Source organism: Cetorhinus maximus, chromosome 36 (assembly GCF_964194155.1).
Source record: "Cetorhinus maximus chromosome 36, sCetMax3.hap1.1, whole genome shotgun sequence".
Classification (NCBI taxonomy): Eukaryota; Metazoa; Chordata; class Chondrichthyes; order Lamniformes; family Cetorhinidae; genus Cetorhinus; species Cetorhinus maximus.
This window is the reverse complement of record NC_135914.1, coordinates 6,100,178-6,120,527: the sequence shown is the minus strand read 5'-3', so window position 1 is coordinate 6,120,527 and position 20,350 is coordinate 6,100,178. Positions and strand designations below refer to the sequence as shown.

The window sequence follows — 20,350 nt, the reverse complement described above, 5'->3', positions numbered from 1 at the left end:
AGATACAAAGTAAAGCTCCCTCAACACTGTCCCCATCAAACACTCCCAGGACAGGTACAGCACGGGGTTAGATACAGAGTAAAGCTCCCTCTAGAATCTCTACACAATGCATTACCACTTACAGAATAGCTGCCCTTTCACAAATTAGAGTGAGATTGCTGTTTAATTTTGAATTGGTTGGTTTAGTTTAGTGGTCAGTGACCATTAGGATGTTGCCTAATTGAATTTCATGCCCTGCTTTCAAAGCTGTTTTACATGTCTCTAGCCAGTTTCTGGCAGTATTGTTTCGCATGTGCTATAGTAAGTAGGCCAGGATGCCCAGGGCATCCGCTGCCTCTGTCTCTGTGCTCACTTCTTTGGGCAGGAGCCCTCTCCCCGTTCAACAGATCCTTTTACCTGCCTCCAATATTCTCCCTCCACCTGGACCCCTCCCTCTGGATTTTTACCTGCTCTTGATCTTTTCATTGAGAACTGTCGGTGTGACATTAGTCGTCTCAATTTCTCTGCTCCTCTCACCTACTCTAACCTGTCTCTCTCTGAACTTGCTGCACTCCGTTCTCTCAGGTCCAGCCCTGACTTTGTCATCAAACCTGCCGACAAGGGTGGTGCTGTTGTTGTCTGGCGCACTGACCTCTACCTCGCAGAGGCTGAGCGTCAACTCGCAGACACTTCCTCCTACCTCCCCCTGGACCATGACCCCACCACTGAACATCAAGCCATTGTGTCCAGGACTGTCACTGACCTCATCTGCTCTGGAGATCTTCCCTCCACAGCTTCCAACCTTATAGCCTCCCAACCTCGGACGGCCCGCTTCTACTTCCCACTCAAAATCCACAAACAGGACTGTCCCGGCAGACTAATCGTGTCAGCCTGTTCCTGCCCCACGGAACTAATTTCTTGCTATCTTGACTCTATTCTCTCTCCCCTTGTCCTGTCTCTTCCCACCTACATCCGCGATTCCTCTCACACCCTACATCATATCAACAATTTCCAGTTCCCTGGCCCCAACCGTCTCCTCTTCACCATGGACGTCCAATCCCTCTACACCTCCGCCCCCATCGGGATGGTCTCAGGGCTCTCCGCTTCTTCCTCGAACAGAGGCCCCAACAATCCCCATCCATCACCACTCTCCTCCGTCTGGCTGAACTTGTTCTCTCACTGAACAATTTCTCCTTAAACTCGTCTCACTTCCTCTAAGTAAAAGGTGTGGCTATGGGTATCCGCATGGGCCCCAGCTATGCCTGTCTCTTTATGGGGTATGTGGAACATTCCTTGTTCCAGTCCTACTCCGGCCCCCTCCCACAACTCTTTCTCCGGTACATCGATGACTGCTTTGGTGCCGCTTCATGCACTCATCTGGATCTGGAAAAATTTATTAATTTTGCTTCCGATTTCCACCCCTCCATTATTTTCACATGGTCCATCTCTGACACTTCCCTTCACTTCCTTGACTCTCAGTCTCAATTTCTGGTGATAGACTATCCGCCAATATTCATTACAAGCCTACCGACTCCCACAGCTACCTCGACTACAGCTCCTCACACCCCGCTTCCTGTAAGGACTCCATCCCATTCTCTCAGTTCCTTTGCCTCCGTAGCATCTGTTCTGATGATGCCACTTTCCAAAGCAGTTCCTCTGACATGTCTTCCTTCTTCCTTAACCGAGGTTTTCCACCCACAGTGGTTGACAGGGCCCTCAACCGTGTCCGGCCCATCTCCCGAGCATCTGCCCTCACACCTTCCTCTCCCTCCCAGAACCATGATAGGGTCCCCTTTGTCCTCACTTATCACCCCACCAGCCTCCTCGTTCAAAGGATCATCCTCTGCCATTTCCGCCAACTCCAGCATGATGCCACCAACAAACATATCTTCCCTTCCCCACCCCTGGCGGCATTCCGCAGGGATCGTTCCCTCCGTGACACCTTGGTCCACTCCTCCATCACTCCCTACACCTCAACCCCCTCCCACGGCACCTTCCCATGCAACTGCAGAAGGTGCAACACCTGCCCCTTTACTTCCCCCCTCCTCACCGTCCAAGGGCCCAAACATTCCTTTCAAGTGAAGCAGCCTTCACTTGCACTTGCCTCAATTTAGTCTACTGCATTTGTTGCTCCCAATGTGGTCTCCTCTACATTGGAGAGACCAAACGCAGACTGGGTGACAGCTTTGCAGAACACCTTCGGTCTGTCCGCAAGCATCACCCAGACCTCCCTGTCGCTTGCCATTTCAACACACCACCCTGCTGTCATGCCCACATGTCCGTCCTTGGCCTGCTGCATTGTTCTAGTAATGCAAACTGGAGAAATAGCACCTCATCTTCCGACTAGGCACTTTACAGCCTTCCGAACTGAATGTTGAGTTCAACCATTTCAGATCATGAACTCTCTCCTCCATCCCCACCCACTTTCCAATCCCCCTTTTTCCAATAATTTATAATTTTTTTTTACAAATATGTTTTTCTTTTCCCACCTATTTTTAAATTTATTTCGATCTATTGTTTCATCTCCACCTTTTAGCCCATTTCGATCCCTTCCCCCCACCCCACCCCCACTAGGGCTATCTGTCACTTGCTCATCCTGCTTTCTACCCTTAATGTCCCCATTAGCACATCCTTTAGGTAATATCACCACCGTCAACACCCCTTTGTCCTTTTGTCTATGACATCTTTGGCAGTCTCTTCTTGGCCTCCACCTGTCGCTGGCCCTCTATTGAGCTCTACGTGCCCCACCCACCCCCCTCTACCAGCTTATATTTCATCTCATTTCTATATGTCTTAGTTCTGGTGAAGAGTCATACGGACTCGAAACGTCAACTGTATCCCTCTCAGATGCTGTCAGACCTTCTGAGTTTTTCCAGGTATTTTTGTTTTTGCCCAGGGCATGTGCTACTGGACTGGCCTGGCCTGCATGTTGAAAGATCACTGGGGAAGAGCAGCTACTATAAGCTGCATTCATTGCAGGCTCTCTTCCTGTCTCTTGGAATGAACAGTGCCAAAATTCAGGGCATGGAGTACCAGCCTCCGCAGCAGACTGTGAAATCTGGAATAGGGGATGTTTGTTTCAGCCTTGGAACTAGTCAGGCTAGTGCACCTTTTAAATAGACTTGGGTAGTCAGTATGTGTTCACATCTGAAACCTAGCAATGGGATGCTGCGGTTGGAAGCATTGTTACTGCTGCTAATGCTGCTGCTTTTTTCTGCTCATAGCATGGACCCATTCATATGACTAATTTAGGTACAGGGTCCTCTCAGACCGGACGAAGTGGAACTGGTGTGATCTTCGCTGATCCCTGTGGCAGAGCGAAGGAGAGGGACAGGTGGGTGTCTCTGCCTTGTTTTTAAAAATTTGAGTGGCTTCAGGAAACATATCCCACAGTGTGGTTCTGATCCCCACATGTGCCAGTCTCCTGTTGAGGTTCATTGCTGAGTCAGCTGATTTCAGCCAAATTCCTGATCCTGGGCTAGAGCCTTTGGCACTACGGATGGTCCTGCTATGAGAATCACCCAACAAAATATGTCTGTACCTTCAGTGCTGTCTCCTGCCCAATGACCTGGCTGTGCTGGAGCGTCAGAGGCTGTTTGCATGTTATGCACTGTGAACACTTGTTAGTATTGAGAGGGCATTGGATCCTAATCTGACTCTCGTTTCTATCAAGATCAGAGCTACCATGTCATGCAACCTGGATGTGTGGTTGGGCTACTTGAAGGTCAATTACCTTCACACAAGTTGGGAATAATTCTGGGTCCTTACTGTTCTGTGGGTCAGTACCCCAGGGAGAGTAACTCCGCACAGGGATATGAGCTGGGATCTCCAGTTGTGTGGGTCATTACACCAGGGAGAGTAACTCTGCACAGGGATATGAGCTGGAGTCTCCTGTTTTGTGGGTCATTACACCAGAGAGAGTAACTCCACACAGGGATGTGAGCTGGAGTCTCCTGTTCTCAGTGCTGTTGGTTTGTGTATTCACATAATGATGAGCTGATCTGGGGAATTGTAAGCACCATGTAGAAACCTACCAGGAGTAGCTTTAATGGATAGTCTGTGCCTGCACTTCCATTGTGGATTTCTCATTTTCATTTTGTGACATTGAATGTGTTGCATTAAATCTCACTTGTTAAGTATTTTCATGCCTAGTTTACTGTACGAAGGTTAAACTTGTCTAACCGTAACTCTGCTCTGCCCACGCAGGCAACTGATGCCCCCACCACCACGACTTCTGAACGAAGGGTTTGTGCAGCCAGAAGACCACCGGGGGATGTATGGACCTCCAGCGAATCTGGGTGAGTCAGCTGCTTAGTCCACAACTCGGGATTGATTGAAGACCATAATGGTGATGGAGAGCTGTGGTTTCTGAGGATACCTCTTTATCAGCTCAGAACCTGCGAAGCAGCAGTTTCCGTACAATAGCAAAATTAGTTGGAAGGCCCTTCTCACCAATTCCAGCTTTGTCTGTCGTTGGAACCTTAAAACTTTACAAACACAGGAAGAGTTCATTCTTTTAAATAACGGATGTCGTGCCCTGACTAAAGGGGGATTATGGGGAAAGATTTGGTCTGTTTGGTCAGTCTAACATAGAATGTCTTTGCCCAGCTGCATGGTGAAAGTCTGAGACCCACTGTAGTATCAGGAGGAGGCATTCAACCCCTTGAGCCTGTCCCATCATTCAGTGAGATCATGGCTGACCTGTGACCTAACCCCTCTTTGCCCCATATCCCTAAATAACTTTGTTTAACAAAAATCGGTATCAATCTCAAATTGAAAATTAACAATTAATTGAGCATTAATTGCTGTTTGGAGAAGAGAGTTCCAAACTTCACCCAGCCTTTGTGTGAAGAAGTGTTTCCTAATTTCGCTCCTGAAAGGTCTGGTTCTCATTTTTAGGCTAATCTTTCGCCCTAGACTCTCCCAAACAGCAGAAATAGGTTCTCCTGATCTCTCCCTGTTAGTTCCTTGAAAACTGATTGAATCACCCCTTCACCTTCAGAATTCCAGGGAATACAAGCCATGGTTGTGTAATTTCTCCTCGCATTTTAACCCTTAGAGTCCAGGTATCATTCTGATAAATCTACACTGCAGCCCAGAATTGCTCTCAGTAACTCCAGGTGTGGCCTAACCAGGCCTTTTTTTTAGCTGAAGTATGACTTCTCCTCCCTTGTATTCTAACCTTTCAGATATAATGGTTGGCGTTTGATTATGCTCTGTAGCTCTTCATGACACGTTAGTGATTTATGTACTTGGAGCCTCACTGAGGTCTCTTTGAACCAGCGCTGTTTCTAACTTGTCGCCATTTCGAGAGTCCACCTGTTCTTTCAGTCTAAAGTGGATGCCCTGACATTTCCCTAGATTGGAATCCATTTTGCCCATTCACCTAATCTGTTAATATTTCTTTGTCATTTCACACTTCCATCTACACAGTTTACGATGTCGCCTAACTTGGTGCCATCGGCAAATTTGAATATGCGGCTCTCTATTCCAGCGTCTAAGTTGCTGATGAATACAGGGGATAGTTGAGATTCCAACACAGATCCGTGTGGGACACCAGCAGTCACATCCTGTCAGTGAGACTACCTGCCCGTTGTCCCTACACTCAGTCTCCTGTCACTCAGCCAGTTTCTGAAGTGGGTCAATAATTCACCTTCTATCCCATACGCTTCAACCTGAGCTAACCTGCTCTTAGGAGGGACTTTATCAGACACATTCCTGAAGTCCATAGAAATAACATCTATAGACATTCTCCTGTAAATTACTTCAGTCATCTCTTCAAAAGGTTCCACCAGATTCATCAGGCATGAGCAGCTGTGTACTGACTGTCTGTAACAACATCGAGTATCACTGAGCAACAGCGTAGGGACTTACTGTCTGTGACAACACCGAGTCTCACTGACCGGCTGTGTACTGACTCACTGTCTGTAACACCAAGTATCACTGAGCGGCTGTGTACTGACTCACTGTCTGTAACAACACCAAGTCTCACTGAGCGGCTGTGTACTGACTCACTGTCTGTAACAACACCAAGTCTCACTGAGCAGCTGTGTACTGACTCACTGTCTGTAACAACACCAAGTATCACTGAGCGGCTGTGTACTGACTCACTGTCTGTAACATCACCGAGTCTCACTGAGCGGCTGTGTACTGACTCACTGTCTGTAACAACACCGAGTCTCACTGAGCGGCTGTGTACTGACTCACTGTCTGTAACAACACCGAGTATCACTGAGCGGCTGTGTACTGACTCACTGTCTGTAACAACACCGAGTCTCACTGAGCGGCTGTGTGCTGACTCACTGTCTGTAACAACACCGAGTCTCACTGAGCGGCTGTGTGCTGACTCACTGTCTGTAACAACACCGAGTCTCACTGAGCGGCTGTGTACTGACTCACTGTCTGTAACAACACCGAGTCTCACTGAGCGGCTGTGTACTGACTCACTGTCTGTAACAACACCGAGTCTCACTGAGCGGCTGTGTACTGACTCACTGTCTGTAACAACACCAAGTATCACTGAGCGGCTGTGTACTGACTGTCTGTAACAACACCGAGTATCACTGAGCGGCTGTGTACTGACTCACTGTCTGTAACAACACCGAGTATCACTGAGTGGCAGTGTACTGACTCACTGTCTGTAACAACACTGAGTATCACTGAGTGGCAGTGTACGGACTCACTGTCTGTTACAATACCCAGTCTCACTGAGCAGCAGTGTAGGGACTCCCGTGTAAGTTGTTGTGGCACTTGGCACTGATTGTTTGCAGCCGAGGGTTTAGGTGCTGATCACAATGCCAGCATTCACTGCCTAAAGGTGCTGGAGATTGAACCTGGGTGATTCTTCCACGTGGTTTCCCTGCTTTTCGAAATTGGCAATTATCCCAGGTAGAACTGGTATATCTTTGATAACTTTATATATCTACCTGCCTGACTTTCCTCAATTTAATTTTTGATTTGGAAGGAAACCTTCTAAATTTGAAGTGGCCATCCTGAAATGTGTGATGTCTGTTGGTCCATCCCTGGTCTCTACAGAGATATCGGAACTCAACTGGACAGCAAAATGGGCTGTAATGGACTTCAGCCTGGATTTCTGTTCCTGATCACTGTCCAGTGACCTCTGGGTTAAAGAGAGAGGAAATCAGCCAGGGTTCCTGGTCCTGATCACTGTCCAGTGATCCCAGGGTTAGAGAGAGAGGGGAAATCAGCCAGGGTTCCTGCTCCTGATCACTGTCCAGTGATCCCAGGGTTAGAGAGAGAGGGGAAATCAGCCAGGGTTCCTGCTCCTGATCACTGTCCAGTGATCCCAGGGTTAGAGAGAGAGGGGAAATCAGCCAGAGTTCCTGCTCCTGATCACTGTCCAGTGACCTCTGGGTTGAGAGAGGGGCAATCAACCAGGGTTCCTGCTCCTGGTCACTGTCCAGTGACCTCTGGGTTAGAGAGAGAGGGGAAATCAGCCAGTGTTCCTGCTCCTGATCACTGTCCAGTGACCCCTGGGTTAGAGAGAGAGGGGAAATCAGCCAGTGTTCCTGCTCCTGATCACTGTCCAGTGACCCCTGGGTTAGAGAGAGAGAAAGAGAGGGGGAATCAGCCGGGGTTCCTGCTCCTGATCACTGTCCAGTGATCCCTGGGTTAGAGAGAGAGAGGGGGAAATCAGCCAGGGTTCCTGCTCCTGATCACTGTCCAGTGACCTCTGGGTTGAGAGAGGGGAAATCAGCCAGGGTTCCTGCTCCTGGTCACTGTCCAGTGACCTCTGGGTTAGAGAGAGAGGAAATCAACCAGAGTTCCTGCTCCTGGTCACTGTCCAGTGACCTCTGGGTTGAGAGAGGGGAAATCAGCCAGGGTTCCTGCTCCTGATCACTGTCCAGTGACCTCTGGGTTGAGAGAGGGGAAATCAGCCAGGGTTCCTGCTCCTGATCACTGTCCTGTGACCCCTGGGTTAGAGAGAGAGGGGAAATCAGCCAGGGTTCCTGCTCCTGATCACTGTCCTGTGACCACTGGGTTAGAGAGAGAGGGGAAATCAGCCAGGGTTCCTGCTCCGGATCACTGTCCAGTGATCCCTGGGTTATAGAGAGAGAGAGAGAGAGAGAGAGAGGGGGGGGGGAAATCAGCCAGTGTTCCTGCTCCTGATCACTGTCCAGTGATCTCTGGGTTAGAGAGAGAGGGGAAATCAGCCAGTGTTCCTGCTCCTGATCACTGTCCAGTGATCTCTGGGTTAGAGAGAGAGGGGAAATCAGCCAGGGTTCCTGCTCCTGATCACTGTCCAGTGATCTCTGGGTTAGAGAGAAGGGAAATCAGCCAGGGTTCCTGCTCCTGATCACTGTCCAGTGATCTCTGGGTTAGAGAGAGAGGGGAAATCAGCCAGGGTTCCTGCTCCTGATCACTGACCAGTGATCCCTGGGTTAGAGAGAGAGAGAGAGGGGGGGGCAATCAGCCAGGGTTCCTGCTCCTGATCACTGACCAGTGACCCCTGGGTTAGAGAGAGGGGAAATCAGCCAGGGTTCCTGCTCCTGATCACTGACCAGTGACCTCTGGGTTAGAGAGAGGGGAAATCAGCCAGGGTTCCTGCTCCTGATCATTGTCCAGTGACCCCTGGGTTATAGAGAGAGGAAATTAGCCAGGGTTCCTGCTCCTGATCATTGTCCAGTGACCCCTGGGTTATAGAGAGAGGAAATTAGCCAGGGTTCCTGCTCCTGATAATTGTCCAGTGACCCCTGGGTTAGAGAGAGAGGAAATTAGCCAGGGTTCCTACGAACATACGAATCAGGAACAGGAGTAGGCCATTTGGGCCCTCGAGCCTCCTCCGCCATTCAGTAAGACCATGGCTGATCTGACTGTAACCTCAACTCTGCATCCCTGCCTACCCCTGATAACCTTTCACCCCCTTGACATTAATCTATCTACCTTTGCCTTAAAAATATTCAAAGACTTTGCTTCCACCGCCTTTTGAGGAAGAGAGTTCCAAAGACAATCAACCCCCCGAGAGAAAAATTTTCTCCTTATCGCTGTCTTAAATGAGTGCCCCCTTATTTTTAAACCGTGACCCCTAGCTCTAGATTCTCCCACAAGACGGAAACATCCTCTCCACATCCCCCCTGTCAAGTCCCCTCAGGATCTTATATGTTTCAATCATGTTGCCTCTTACTCTTCTAAACTCCAGTGAATACAAGCCTAGTCTGTCCAGCCTTTCCTCATAACATAACCCGCCCATTCCAGGTATTAATCTAGTAAACCTCTGAACTGCTTCCAACACATTTACATCCTTCCTTAAATAAGGTGACCAATACTGTACACAGTACTCCAGATGTGGTCTCACTAGTGCTCTGAATAACTGAAGCATAACCTCCCCTGTTTTGTATTCCATTCCCCTTGCAGTAAATAACATTCTATTAGCTGTCCTAATTTCTTGCTGTACCTACATTCTAACCTTTTACGATTCATGCACTGGCACACCTATATCCCTCTGAATCTCAGAGCTCTGCAATCTCTCACCATTTAGATAATAAGCTTCCTTTTTATTTTTCCTGCCAAAACGGACAGTTTCCCACTTTCCCACATTATACTCCATTTGCCAGGTCTTTGCCCACTCACAACCTGTCTATATCCCTTTGTATGCTCCTTATGTCCTCTTCACATCTCACTGTCCTACCTATCTTTGTATCATTAGTAAATTTAGCAACCATACCATTGGCCCCATCATCCAAGTCGTTTATATAAATTGTACAAAGTTGAGGCCCCAGCACTGATTCCTGTGACACATCACGCGTTACATCTTGCCAACCAAAAAAACACTCATTTATGCCGACTCTCTGTTTTCTGTTAGCTGGCCAAACGTCTATCCATGCCAATATGTTATTCCCTACACCATGAGCTTTTATTTTTCGCACTAACCTTTGATGTGGCACCTTATCAAATGCATTCTGGAAATCTAAATACAGCACATCCACAGGTTCCCCTTTATCCACACATCTGTTACTTCTGCAAAGAACTCTAATAAATTGGTTAAACATAATTTCCCTTTCACAAAACCATGTTGACTCTGCCTGGTTACCTTGAATTTTTCTAAGTGCCCTACTATAACTTCTTTAATAATAGCTTCTAACATTTTCTCTATGCCAAATGTTAAGCTAACTGGTCTGGAGTTTCCTGCTTTCTATCCACACATGATTGTAATTTTCCTGAGTTCCTCCCTCCCTTCCATTCCCTGATTTACAGCTATTTCTGGAATGTTTACTTGTATCCTCTATGGTGAAGACTGATGCAAAATACCTGTTCAATCCATCTCATTTCCATTATTAATTCCCCAGACTCACTTTCTATAGGATTAACACTCACTTTGTCAACTCTTCTTTTTTGAATACCTATAGAAATTCTTACTACCTTCCTTTATATTTCTAGCTAGCTTTTGCTTGTACTCTAATTTTTCGTTCCTTATCAAACTTTGTAATTCTTTGCTGTTTTTTATATTCTGTCCAACCTTCTGACCTGCCACCCATCCTTGTGCAATTATACACTTTTTCTCTAAGTCTTTAACCACAGATGGCGGGGTCCTCCTGTTGGAATTTTTCTTTCTTGTTGGATTGTATCTATTCTGTGTATTCTGAAAGAAGACCTTAAATGCCTGCCACTGCATCTCTGTTAACCTAGCCCTTAACCTAACTTGCCAGCTCACTTTAGCTAGCTCTGCTTTCATGTCCTCATAATTGCCCTTATTTAAGTTTAAAATTCTAGTCTTAGACCCAATCTTCTCTCGCTCAAACTGAATGTAAAATTCAATCATTTTATGATAGCTGCTTCAGAGGGGCGCCTTGACTAAGAGATTATTAATTAAACCTATTTCGTTGCACCATACCAGGTCTAGTATAACCTGCTGTCTGGTTGGTGCCAGAACATGCTGTTCTAAGAAACTATCCCAACAACACTATGAATTCCATATCTAGGCTACCATTGCCCATCTGATTTTTCTAGTCTATATGTAGATTAAAAACCACCAAGATTGTTGCCTTACCTTTCTGACAGGCTCCCATTATTCCTTCCTTTATACCCTGCACTACCGTATGGTTACTGTTAAGGGGCCTGTACGCAACTCCCACAAGTGACTTCTTGCCTTTATCATTTTTTATCTCTACCTAAACCGCTTCTACACCCTGGTTTCCTGAACTTAGGTCACCCCTCTCTATTCTGCTAATATCATCATTAATTAAGAGAGCCACCTTTCCACCATTTCCTAGCTTCCTTTACCCCCTAAATGTCATGTACTTTTTAATACTCTTGTACTCTTCCTGCTCCTGATCACCATGCAGTAACCCCTGGGTTAGAGAGAGAGGAAATCAGCCAGGGTTCCTGCTCCTGATCACTGTCCAGTGAGCCTGGGTTAGAGAGAGGGGAAATCAGCCACGGTTCCAGCCCCTGATCATTGTCCAGTGACCCTCTGGGTTAGAGAGAGAGAGGAAATCAGCCAGGGTTCCTGCTCCTGATCACTGTCCAGTAATCCCTGGGTTAGAGAGAGAGGGGAAATCAGCCAGGGTTACTGCTCCTGATCACTGTCCCTAGTTTAGAGAGGGGAGTATAGAAGGACATGGTGTGGGGGCTGTACCTGAGGGAGGCTCAGTGGGATATTGGCATAAAACAGGAGAAACCTGGCTGACTTATATCTGTGGCTAAAGTTTAAATGCTGGCCCGAATGAGGAGCTTATGTCAGTCATCCATGGGCTATTTTGTAAATCCCCTTGGTCAGAGTCAGCCCTACAAATGGGAATGGGAAAACTGATGGAGCACCTTCTAACATCACCTTTTTATTTTTGTGTTTCTTTCTCTCTCTCTCTCTCTCTCTTTCATGGTTCTGCGGCTGCCGTTGCTGACGAAACATTGGTTGGTGCTAATCTACCTCCTTATGTGTTGGACTACCCGGCCCGTGTGCCAAACCTGCATTACATCTACAACAACAAACCCCTCCCAATAACAAACCCGTTTTTCTTCCTGAGCTGTTGTTTTTGGGACTGTTGATTTTGCTATGTGTGTCTGTCTGTCTGTCTGTCTGTGTGCGTGTGTCTCTTGTTCTTTGCCTGTCTGTAGATCGTCTTGGGGAGCCTTCGATGAAGATGAGGAGAATGGGCGACCGGGGATCGCGGCTTGTGTCCTACAGCGGAGACTCATCAGATGAAGAAGAAGAACATTCCAGAAGGAGGCAAAGCATGGCGCATGGCTGGAGTGCAGAGTGCCACTACACACTACCCCCACAGCGGGCCCAGCAACAGATGCCCTTCTGGATGGCACCATAGTCAACTGGTTCTTCAAGAGTAAGACTGAACCAGCAGCCAACCCCCAACCCAGCTGAAGATTATGATGGCCCTTGATGTTACTGTGAACTATTGGCATGCAGACTGGCAAAAAGACACTTGGCTCAGTGGAACATAACTCCTTGCCCCTGTGGTGAGGGTGCCAGCGTTCTGCTGGTGCATGGTTAGAGTGTTAGAGCTTCAACCATTACGCTTCTTTTTTCGGGAGGGTGGGGTGGGGAAGTTTACCAAGAAACACTGAGTTCTCAAACTTTGAAGTTTACTTTTTTTTGTTTCCCTTGCGGTTTGTCGGAGTCTTGGGGACTGGTGTGGCAATGTCCTCACATTGGTGCATGGTGATGGTCTCTGCACACAGGATTGCCACGTTTGTATACTGGCTAATGGAATCCTTACTAATGCTCAATGAACTGGCTCTGGAAGGAACTAGAGCTGCACTGACTGATGCTAAAGGTACATTTCCCATTTTACTGCCTGGGAGTCTCTGATCAAATCACAGACTGCGTTATGCTGTAAGTTTCTATAAATGCTGGAGAGAGACACAAAGTTCTGGGATTCTGATTTAATGACTGCAACTACTGGAGCAGCAGCCAGACATTTCCGCCTGTGTTCCTTCTTGCTAAGGGCTGGCCTGTATCTTCCAGGACATTTCCCCTCCATCTCTCCCAGGCTTTGGCCTCGCCATTCTCTATTCTTCATGTGTATGTTGACTGAAATGCAGTTGGCTGAGAGTTTGCAGAAAACATCCCAACCAAATGTGCTGCTGTTAGCTCCTGACCTGTGCACATGCAGGGCAGGAACCCTGCTCTTTGGGATCACCTTGACTGAAGCTCTGACCTTGCTGGGGAGCAGATTCCACATTGAGCTTGGTCCCCTGGGGTCAGCCACCGAGCAGTGAGTTACCTAGAGGGATGGTGCAGTCTGGGAGGAGGTGATCTGAAGGGCATGGCACAGACTGTTTTCTATCCAAGCCCTGTTAGGCATGTTGTTGCTGAGGTTAGGTACATGGCTGAGAGATGTTCAGTCATCTGAACTTCAATGCAATTTGTGTGTGTGGCCTTGGAAACCAAGCCCAGTGTTTCTCCAGGCCAGATCAGAACATCTGTGTTTTGCTTGGCTGCTATTTGGCAATGCTGATCTTAGAAGCCAGAATTGTGTCATGTACACGCTGCAGTCAAGCTGGATTGATGGTGCTGTGTTAGAGCTCACAGTTGTTGTCATAGGTGCCCAAGATAATAAGAAATAGGAGCAGTAGATCGTTCAGCCCCTTGAGCCTGCTCCGTTATTCAGTAAGATCGTGGCTGATTTAATTATGGCCTCACATCCACTTTCCCTCCCTGACCCTTGATTCCCTTGTAGTTCAAAAATCTGTCAAACTCAGGCTTGAATATATTCAATGACCCAGCCTCCACTGTTCTCTGGGGAAGCGAATTCTAAAAGCTAACGACCCTCTGAGAGAGGAAATCCTTCCTCATCTTTGGATCAAATGGGCGACCCTTTATTCTGAAACTGTGCCAAGTTTATAGATTCCCTCACAAGAGGAAACATCCTCTTAGCATCCACCTTGTCAAGCCCCCTCAGGACCTTATGTTTCAATAAAATCACCTCATTCTTTTAAACTCCAATGGGTATAGGCCAGACCTGCCAAAAAGACAAACTCCTTCAACCCTTGAAGATCCTTTTTTACTGTCCTGATTGCCAGCTATACTGCTGGCTCTTAAAGGGCCTCAGCAGCTTCTGATCGCATCCTATGGAGCAACCAGGCAAGCTGTACTTTACAAGCGCAATGATCTGTAAGGAGCTTGCTGTACTCAAGATTTCCTGGGTCCCGTTCTCACAAGAGAATTGTCTTAACTCTTCTGGAAAGGCACCTGCATTCTTGGGCATATGTGTGTTAAATGGTTATTGAAAATGTGAGCTTTAATTAGTATAGAAAAAACACCGTCCCCTCCCGGTGGCTGCCCTTAACCAGTTCATCAGACTTGAGCTAACATGAAGGGCCAAACCCAATCTGTAGACACTGTCTGGAACTCAATTCACAGCTGTGGTTCACTGGATAGTACTCTTCTGTGCATCAAAAAGCTTTGGCTTTGACCAACATGAGCACAAAATCTAGGCTGAGACATCAGTGTCGAACTAAGGGTCCTCAGTACTGTCAGAGGGTCAGTACTGAGGGAGTGCCGTGTTGCTGGAGGGTCAGTACTGAGGGAGCAATGCACTGTTGGAGGGTCAGTACTGAGGGAGCGCCGCACTGTTGGGGGGGGGGGGGGGGGGTCAGTAGTGAGGGAGCACCACTGTTGGGAGGGTCTGTACTGAGGGAGCGCTGCAATGTTGGGAGGGTCAGTACTGAGGGAGTGCCGCGTTGTTGGAGGCTCAGTACTCGGAGCGCTGCACTGTTGGAGGGTTAATAGTGAGGGAGCGCCGCACTGTTGGAGGGTCAGTACTAAGGGAGCGCCGCACTGTTGGAGGGTCAGTACTGAAGGAGTGCAGCACTGCTGGAGGGTCAGTAGTGAGGGAGTGTCTCACTGTCAGAGGGTCAGTACTGAGGGAGTGCTGCACTTTTGGAGGGGCAGTAGTGAGGGAGCGCTGCAGTTGGAGGGCCCATCTTTCGGGTGAGATCTTAAACCAAGGCCTTGTCCACCATCTTTAAAGATCCAATGGAACTGTTTTGAAGAGCAGTGTAAGTCTCTGCTGTCCTGGACTAGATTGATATTTACCTCTCAACCAGCATCGCTGAAATAGATTATCTGGTCATTAAGTGGGATTTTGCTACGCACAAATTGGCTGCTGCATTTCCTACACTACAACAGTGAGTAGACTTCAAAAAGCAATTCATTAACTTTAGTGCATTGGGATATTGTGGCAGTGAAAGATGCAGTAGAAATGTCGGTTTTTCTATGACTGGAGATAATTCATCAATTTAGTGTTAAATATTAAGGTGTCATGGATTAGGGATATTTTCTCTTGCTCAAACTTTTACCATTGAGAGTTGAATTTGAGCTGAATTAATACATAAACCTGTGCACGCTTCCCTTACCTGCATGTGTTCTGCATGCCTTCAAAAGGTAATGCTAATTATATTCCAAGGGTGGGCTGAATGCTCAGGGGAGCCTGAATGATGGGGGTTAATTTCTGGCTATTATACCCGTGTTGGTGATAATTTCTGGCCTTCTGTAAATATTGTGACAAAGTTCTTATCCTGCCCTTTGTAAATAAAATGAAGCTGAACATTGTTCTCTGAATTCCTTTTGAGCTGGTCAGAGTGCAGCCTTTCAATCCATCAGTTTGTTCAGCAGCTCCAGCTGCTCTTGTCTGCTGAGCCTTAACCAATTGAATCAGGCAGCAGTCGGGGAGATTAGAGCCCAGTCTGTTAGCTGAGTTCCCACTCGAGTTCAAGCAGCATTCCAGGTACAGGAATAGGATTCAAACTGCATTGGTAGCAGGTGTGTTTGAGGACAGTCTGGTGAATGGCAAAATGATGTGGATTTGTTGGAGGTACTGCCTTAGGTGACTGGGCGGCAGCCAGGATTCCCATTGATTTTGCAGTTGTGGTTTTCTATCCACGGCCCAGTACATGGCAACTTTGGGTTATGGTTTTACACTTTTTTATTCTTTCACAGAATCTTCACAATGCAGGAGGAGGCCATTTGGCCCATCGTGTCTGCACTGCCTCCCTGAAAGAGCATTCTACCTAGTCCCCGTAACCTTGCACATTCTCTCTTTTCAGATAGCAATCCAATTCCCTTTTGAACACCTCGATTGAATCTGCCTCCACCAACCTTTCAGGAAGTTTGTTCCAGACTCCAGCCACCCTCTGGGTGAAAAAACTTTTCCTGACGTCACTTTTACTCCTTTTGCCAATTATTTTGAATCTGTGCCTTCTAGTTCTTGATGGTCTCGGGTGGGTGTTGGGATGTGGGTGTTGCTGGCAAGGTCAAGCATTTGTTGCCTATCTTTCATTGCTACTGTTGTAGTCCATCTGGTGTAGGTGCAGCTACAGTGCTGCTAAGCTCAGCTGTTTCCTAACTCTGCCCCAACCAGTGAATCCTGGAGCTCCTGTTGGATTGGCTGAGCAGGGAGCGATGTCTTCACCCATGGAAAAGCCCAGCTACCTGCTAGTGAACCTCGGGGTGCTCCAGGCTCAAGTGTAACAGGTATGTGTTGCAGTAGATAAGATGGCTGTTTGCAGGCTACATTATATTGTGGAGAGTAGCTTCTATCTGTTAAATCAATCCTGGCAGAGCACTGTCACAACCTGCCATGCAGTAAACACTTTCAGAAATTAACACCTTAAATACAGGGTTTGTTTTTAAAATAATTTTATTTTTACCAAAAGAAAATCTTCTAGATGGAGATGTATTTGAAGAGAATGATACTAACTCTACTGGATCAGTGAATGTTGCCAACCCTTTATTGCTGGAAGTGGGCCCAGGTTATGAACTGCTGTTACACATATAGAGTTAGAGCTGGGAGTTCCTGTCTTACCAGGACCACCAATGAGGTACTCAGCTCCAACCCAAGAATTATAGGGTGGAGCTGGAGGAACAGCAGTCTCACTCACTCTCTTACTCGTCCTGAGAGATCAGTGGCCCAGACTGACTCCCAGCCCATGGCCAAGAAAAGGGGCAAATGTGGGGAAATGAAGCAATTATTGAAAGGTGATTACTGATTCAAGCTGCATCCCTTCACCAGCAGTAACAGCCCACATTTATATAACACCTTTAATCTAGAAAAATGTCCTGAGGTATTTCGCAAAGGTGTAATTAAGAACCAAAGGACATGACGGAAAGCTTGGTTAATGAGGTGGCTTTTAAAGAGGAGGTGAAGCAGTTTTGGGGCTGGGGGGGAATCTGGGCATGACTGCAAAGGAGGCAGAATTACAGACAGTGTTTCTGGGATGAGGTGATGCTGAACGGATACAAACAGGATGAAAATCTTAAATTGGGCGATTAGGAAGCAGCATTCAAATGGAGAGGAGTGGTGGGTGAATGGATTAGGAAGGAGGTGAAGTTTATAGAAGGTAGAGGTTGGCCATGAGATACTCTGGAGTAATCTGGAGGTGACAGATCCCTGGGCTTCAGCAGCTGATAGGGCAAGGCTGGGATGGAGGTGACAGATCCCTGGGCTTCAGCAGCTGATGGGGCAAGGCTGGGATGGTGGTGGGTGTATCAGGTCCTTATGACCGAGAGGCACTGAGTCAGAAACTTCGGGTGGAAAGTGACACTGAGAATTGTGATCAGTCTGGTTCAACAAAAGACAGTGGCCAGGCCAGGGGATGGAATCAGTGGAGAAGGCACTGATTTTGTGGCAGGAAATGCAGAGTGTTTAACAGGAGGAAATTATGGATCACCTATGACTGAATTTCTAACAACAGAGTCGATACAGAAGTAGAAGTGGGTGTTGTCAGTATACTGGTGGAAGCTGATCATTAAAGTGAATAATTGCGGCTGATCAGATTCCCAGGGGCGGGTGGGGGGGTGGGGGTTATGGGGGTGGGGTTCAAGTAATCCCAGGAAATGTCTACGTTCTCAGAATTTATAAAGGAATCTGATGTCACACTCGCACTTCCACTCACCAATCAGTCCGGTACTCAGGGAATTAATCTTACAACAAACATGGTGGAAAAACACAAATGGCCCATCAACAATACAAAGGGTTGAAAAATCAACATCCTGCAGAGTCTTGTGATCAAAACATGCATTAGAGAGAAAAAGTTCAAACATTTAACAAACATCTTTTACAAAAATACATAAAAAACAGTTTTCCTTTCATTGGTACTAGCTTCCACTTATAAGTTTGACTACAGGAGGTTGTTCCAAGACTAGGTCAGATTGATGGTAAACCCCTGGGTGTTTAAAGCTGTGCTGTTTAGTAATGAGGTGTTGAGGTACTAGTGAGTGAGTAACAAGAGCATTTGCAACCCCTGCAAGAGACGCAGACCTGGGTTGCTGCAGGAGAGTGAAGCTCAGAGACAGGACTTTGCCTGAGGGTGGATTAGTCTTATAGCAGTATCTCTCACCCACACCACTCGAGCAGAAACTCAATTAATTTCACACGTGTATTAATTAGAAAATAGTTTTTGGCACATCACGTGTTGAAATAATAATCCAATGGCTCAAAACATGGGAGTGACATTTCTAGATTATTTTAAGATCTTTGGAAGACTGTGTGCGATATCAGTGTAGGTATTCATCCACTGCCACCTCACACAACTTCTGTCATTAAAGGCCAGTGACTGATTGGTTTCAGAAAGGAGAATATCATCAATGTATGTTTCTGAAAGTTCACTCTAAACCTTTGCAGTCTGCAGAACTGGCTGGGATGTGGAAATCCAGCTGGGGTGGTAGGCAAATCTTTTCATGTGTCCCAGGCAGAATTATACAGGGCTGTTAGCTGCCAAATATTGTCTTATGTGATGGTACTTGGGACAAGTCGCTATTTAGATGTACTCAGAGATCAAGGGTCTTAGAGAAAGGGGAACAGGAAGAGCCCATTCATTCCCTTGTGCCTGTTCTACGATTCAGTTATATCAGCAGTTCTCATACAGGTCCACAGGGGCTATCCAGGGCTCTGTAAAATAATTTGAAAGTGCTTGCTGAATTCTTAAGTGAAGGCATGGACTGTGGCTGCCATGTGCAGCATGGCATGTACTGGCTATCTCACCTAGGAGAGCAGCATGCAGTAAGTATCTACTTCCTTAAAAGCATTTTAAAAACACACTTTACATGCAACACTTCCATATTCTGAGTATTATAATTCAGTTGTGGGGCAGGGTTCGTGGTTACTAATCCACTGGAAACCAAATTTCAGCCATGGGGAGCTGTGTTACTCTTGGTCATGGTATCCCTGATCTAGGGAAGGGAAAGGTTAGTGAGCACTGCTGCAGAGAGAGAGACAGGAATAGTCTTCAACGTTATCCCTCCCTCCAGTCCTTATTACTTTCTCCATTAATTCTGAGAGAGCTGGATTTCCTCACCCTGCCACTGCTTCAAATGGGGAGTTTTTTAAAGTTGAACTTTCAGAGTTTACCTTTCAACTGATTGATTTCAGTAACTTGATAAAGCTAAAGGTGACTGAAGAAAATAACGGGACATTTGTATAGTGAGTCTTAGTCACATCAATTCCCTTCTCGCACCATAAAAGTTAAATCATTGTTTGTTCCTAATCCTGGGACATGATTCAAATAAAGTATCTTTTGGTGAGAAATGGAAAGCTAAAGTCATCAAAACAGTAGCAACGTCGGAACATAATTCAACTAAACTCAAAGTAAACATTACATCTGTTGTAAATGGGATCTTGAAATAGATATAAAACACCCTGAATAATCAGGAATTCTAAACAGGATAACGTAAGGAGATTGTAAACCATGTATAATGGAGGGAGTGGCCCCAAGACACCATGTTATTGTAAACACTGGCCAAATGCACAGGTTCAGACCAGATTCCCCAGGGGATGTGTCCACAGTTGGAGGGATCTCCTCCACCTCACCCTGAGGCTGTGTAACCTGGGCCTGCAGCTGACTTTGGAGGAGGTGTCCTGACCCTCGCCTCCAAGATTCAGTATGAGGGGAGAAAGGTGGGTATTTTGCAGACAGTGCCCCCTCAGTCCTTCCTGCTGTGGTCTTTGGGGCAATGCCTTCAGACAAGGTAAAACAACTTGCTTCCCACAGAAATGGTAAAAACGTGGGGGAAACTTTGGTATCAAACTCAACAATCTGAGTGCATGGTGATCTTTTAAAAACTGATATTTAAAATGTTTTGATATAAGGATTGTGTCTTTTTTGTATCATTTTTAAAATGAATAACGTTTTTCAGACAAAACAATTCACCAGAATCAGGAGAGTGTTTATTTGGTATTATACGAGAAAGGGGAGGATGATGATGGCAGGTGTCAAAGTAACCCCTTGTCTCAAGCTGACACTGCTTACGTTTCTGACAGTCATGGGAACAAGAGGTGGCCACTCCAAATTTGGAGGCGGGTGGGGGGGTTGTGGCCAGCGGAGAGAGAGGAGATTGTGGGACATCCTCGAACACAGTGAAATTAGCAGAAAACCTCCAGGTCAGGTAGTTTGTCTG

At 46.7% G+C, this 20,350-nt stretch overlaps 1 protein-coding gene across 1 annotated transcript in view; it reads left to right on the top strand.

The window, feature by feature from the left end:
• Positions 1 to 15,508, top strand: part of khdc4 (KH domain containing 4, pre-mRNA splicing factor) — a 40,560-nt gene extending 25,052 nt beyond the window's left edge. Inside the window, exons 12-14 of the mRNA XM_078534109.1 lie at positions 3,204 to 3,313; positions 4,186 to 4,277; positions 12,055 to 15,508. Of these exons, the coding sequence (XP_078390235.1) occupies positions 3,204 to 3,313; positions 4,186 to 4,277; positions 12,055 to 12,260 (408 nt within the window). The 3' untranslated portion in view covers positions 12,261 to 15,508. The remainder of the gene's footprint in view (positions 1 to 3,203; positions 3,314 to 4,185; positions 4,278 to 12,054) is intronic.
• The last annotated feature ends 4,842 nt before the right edge of the window (positions 15,509 to 20,350 follow it).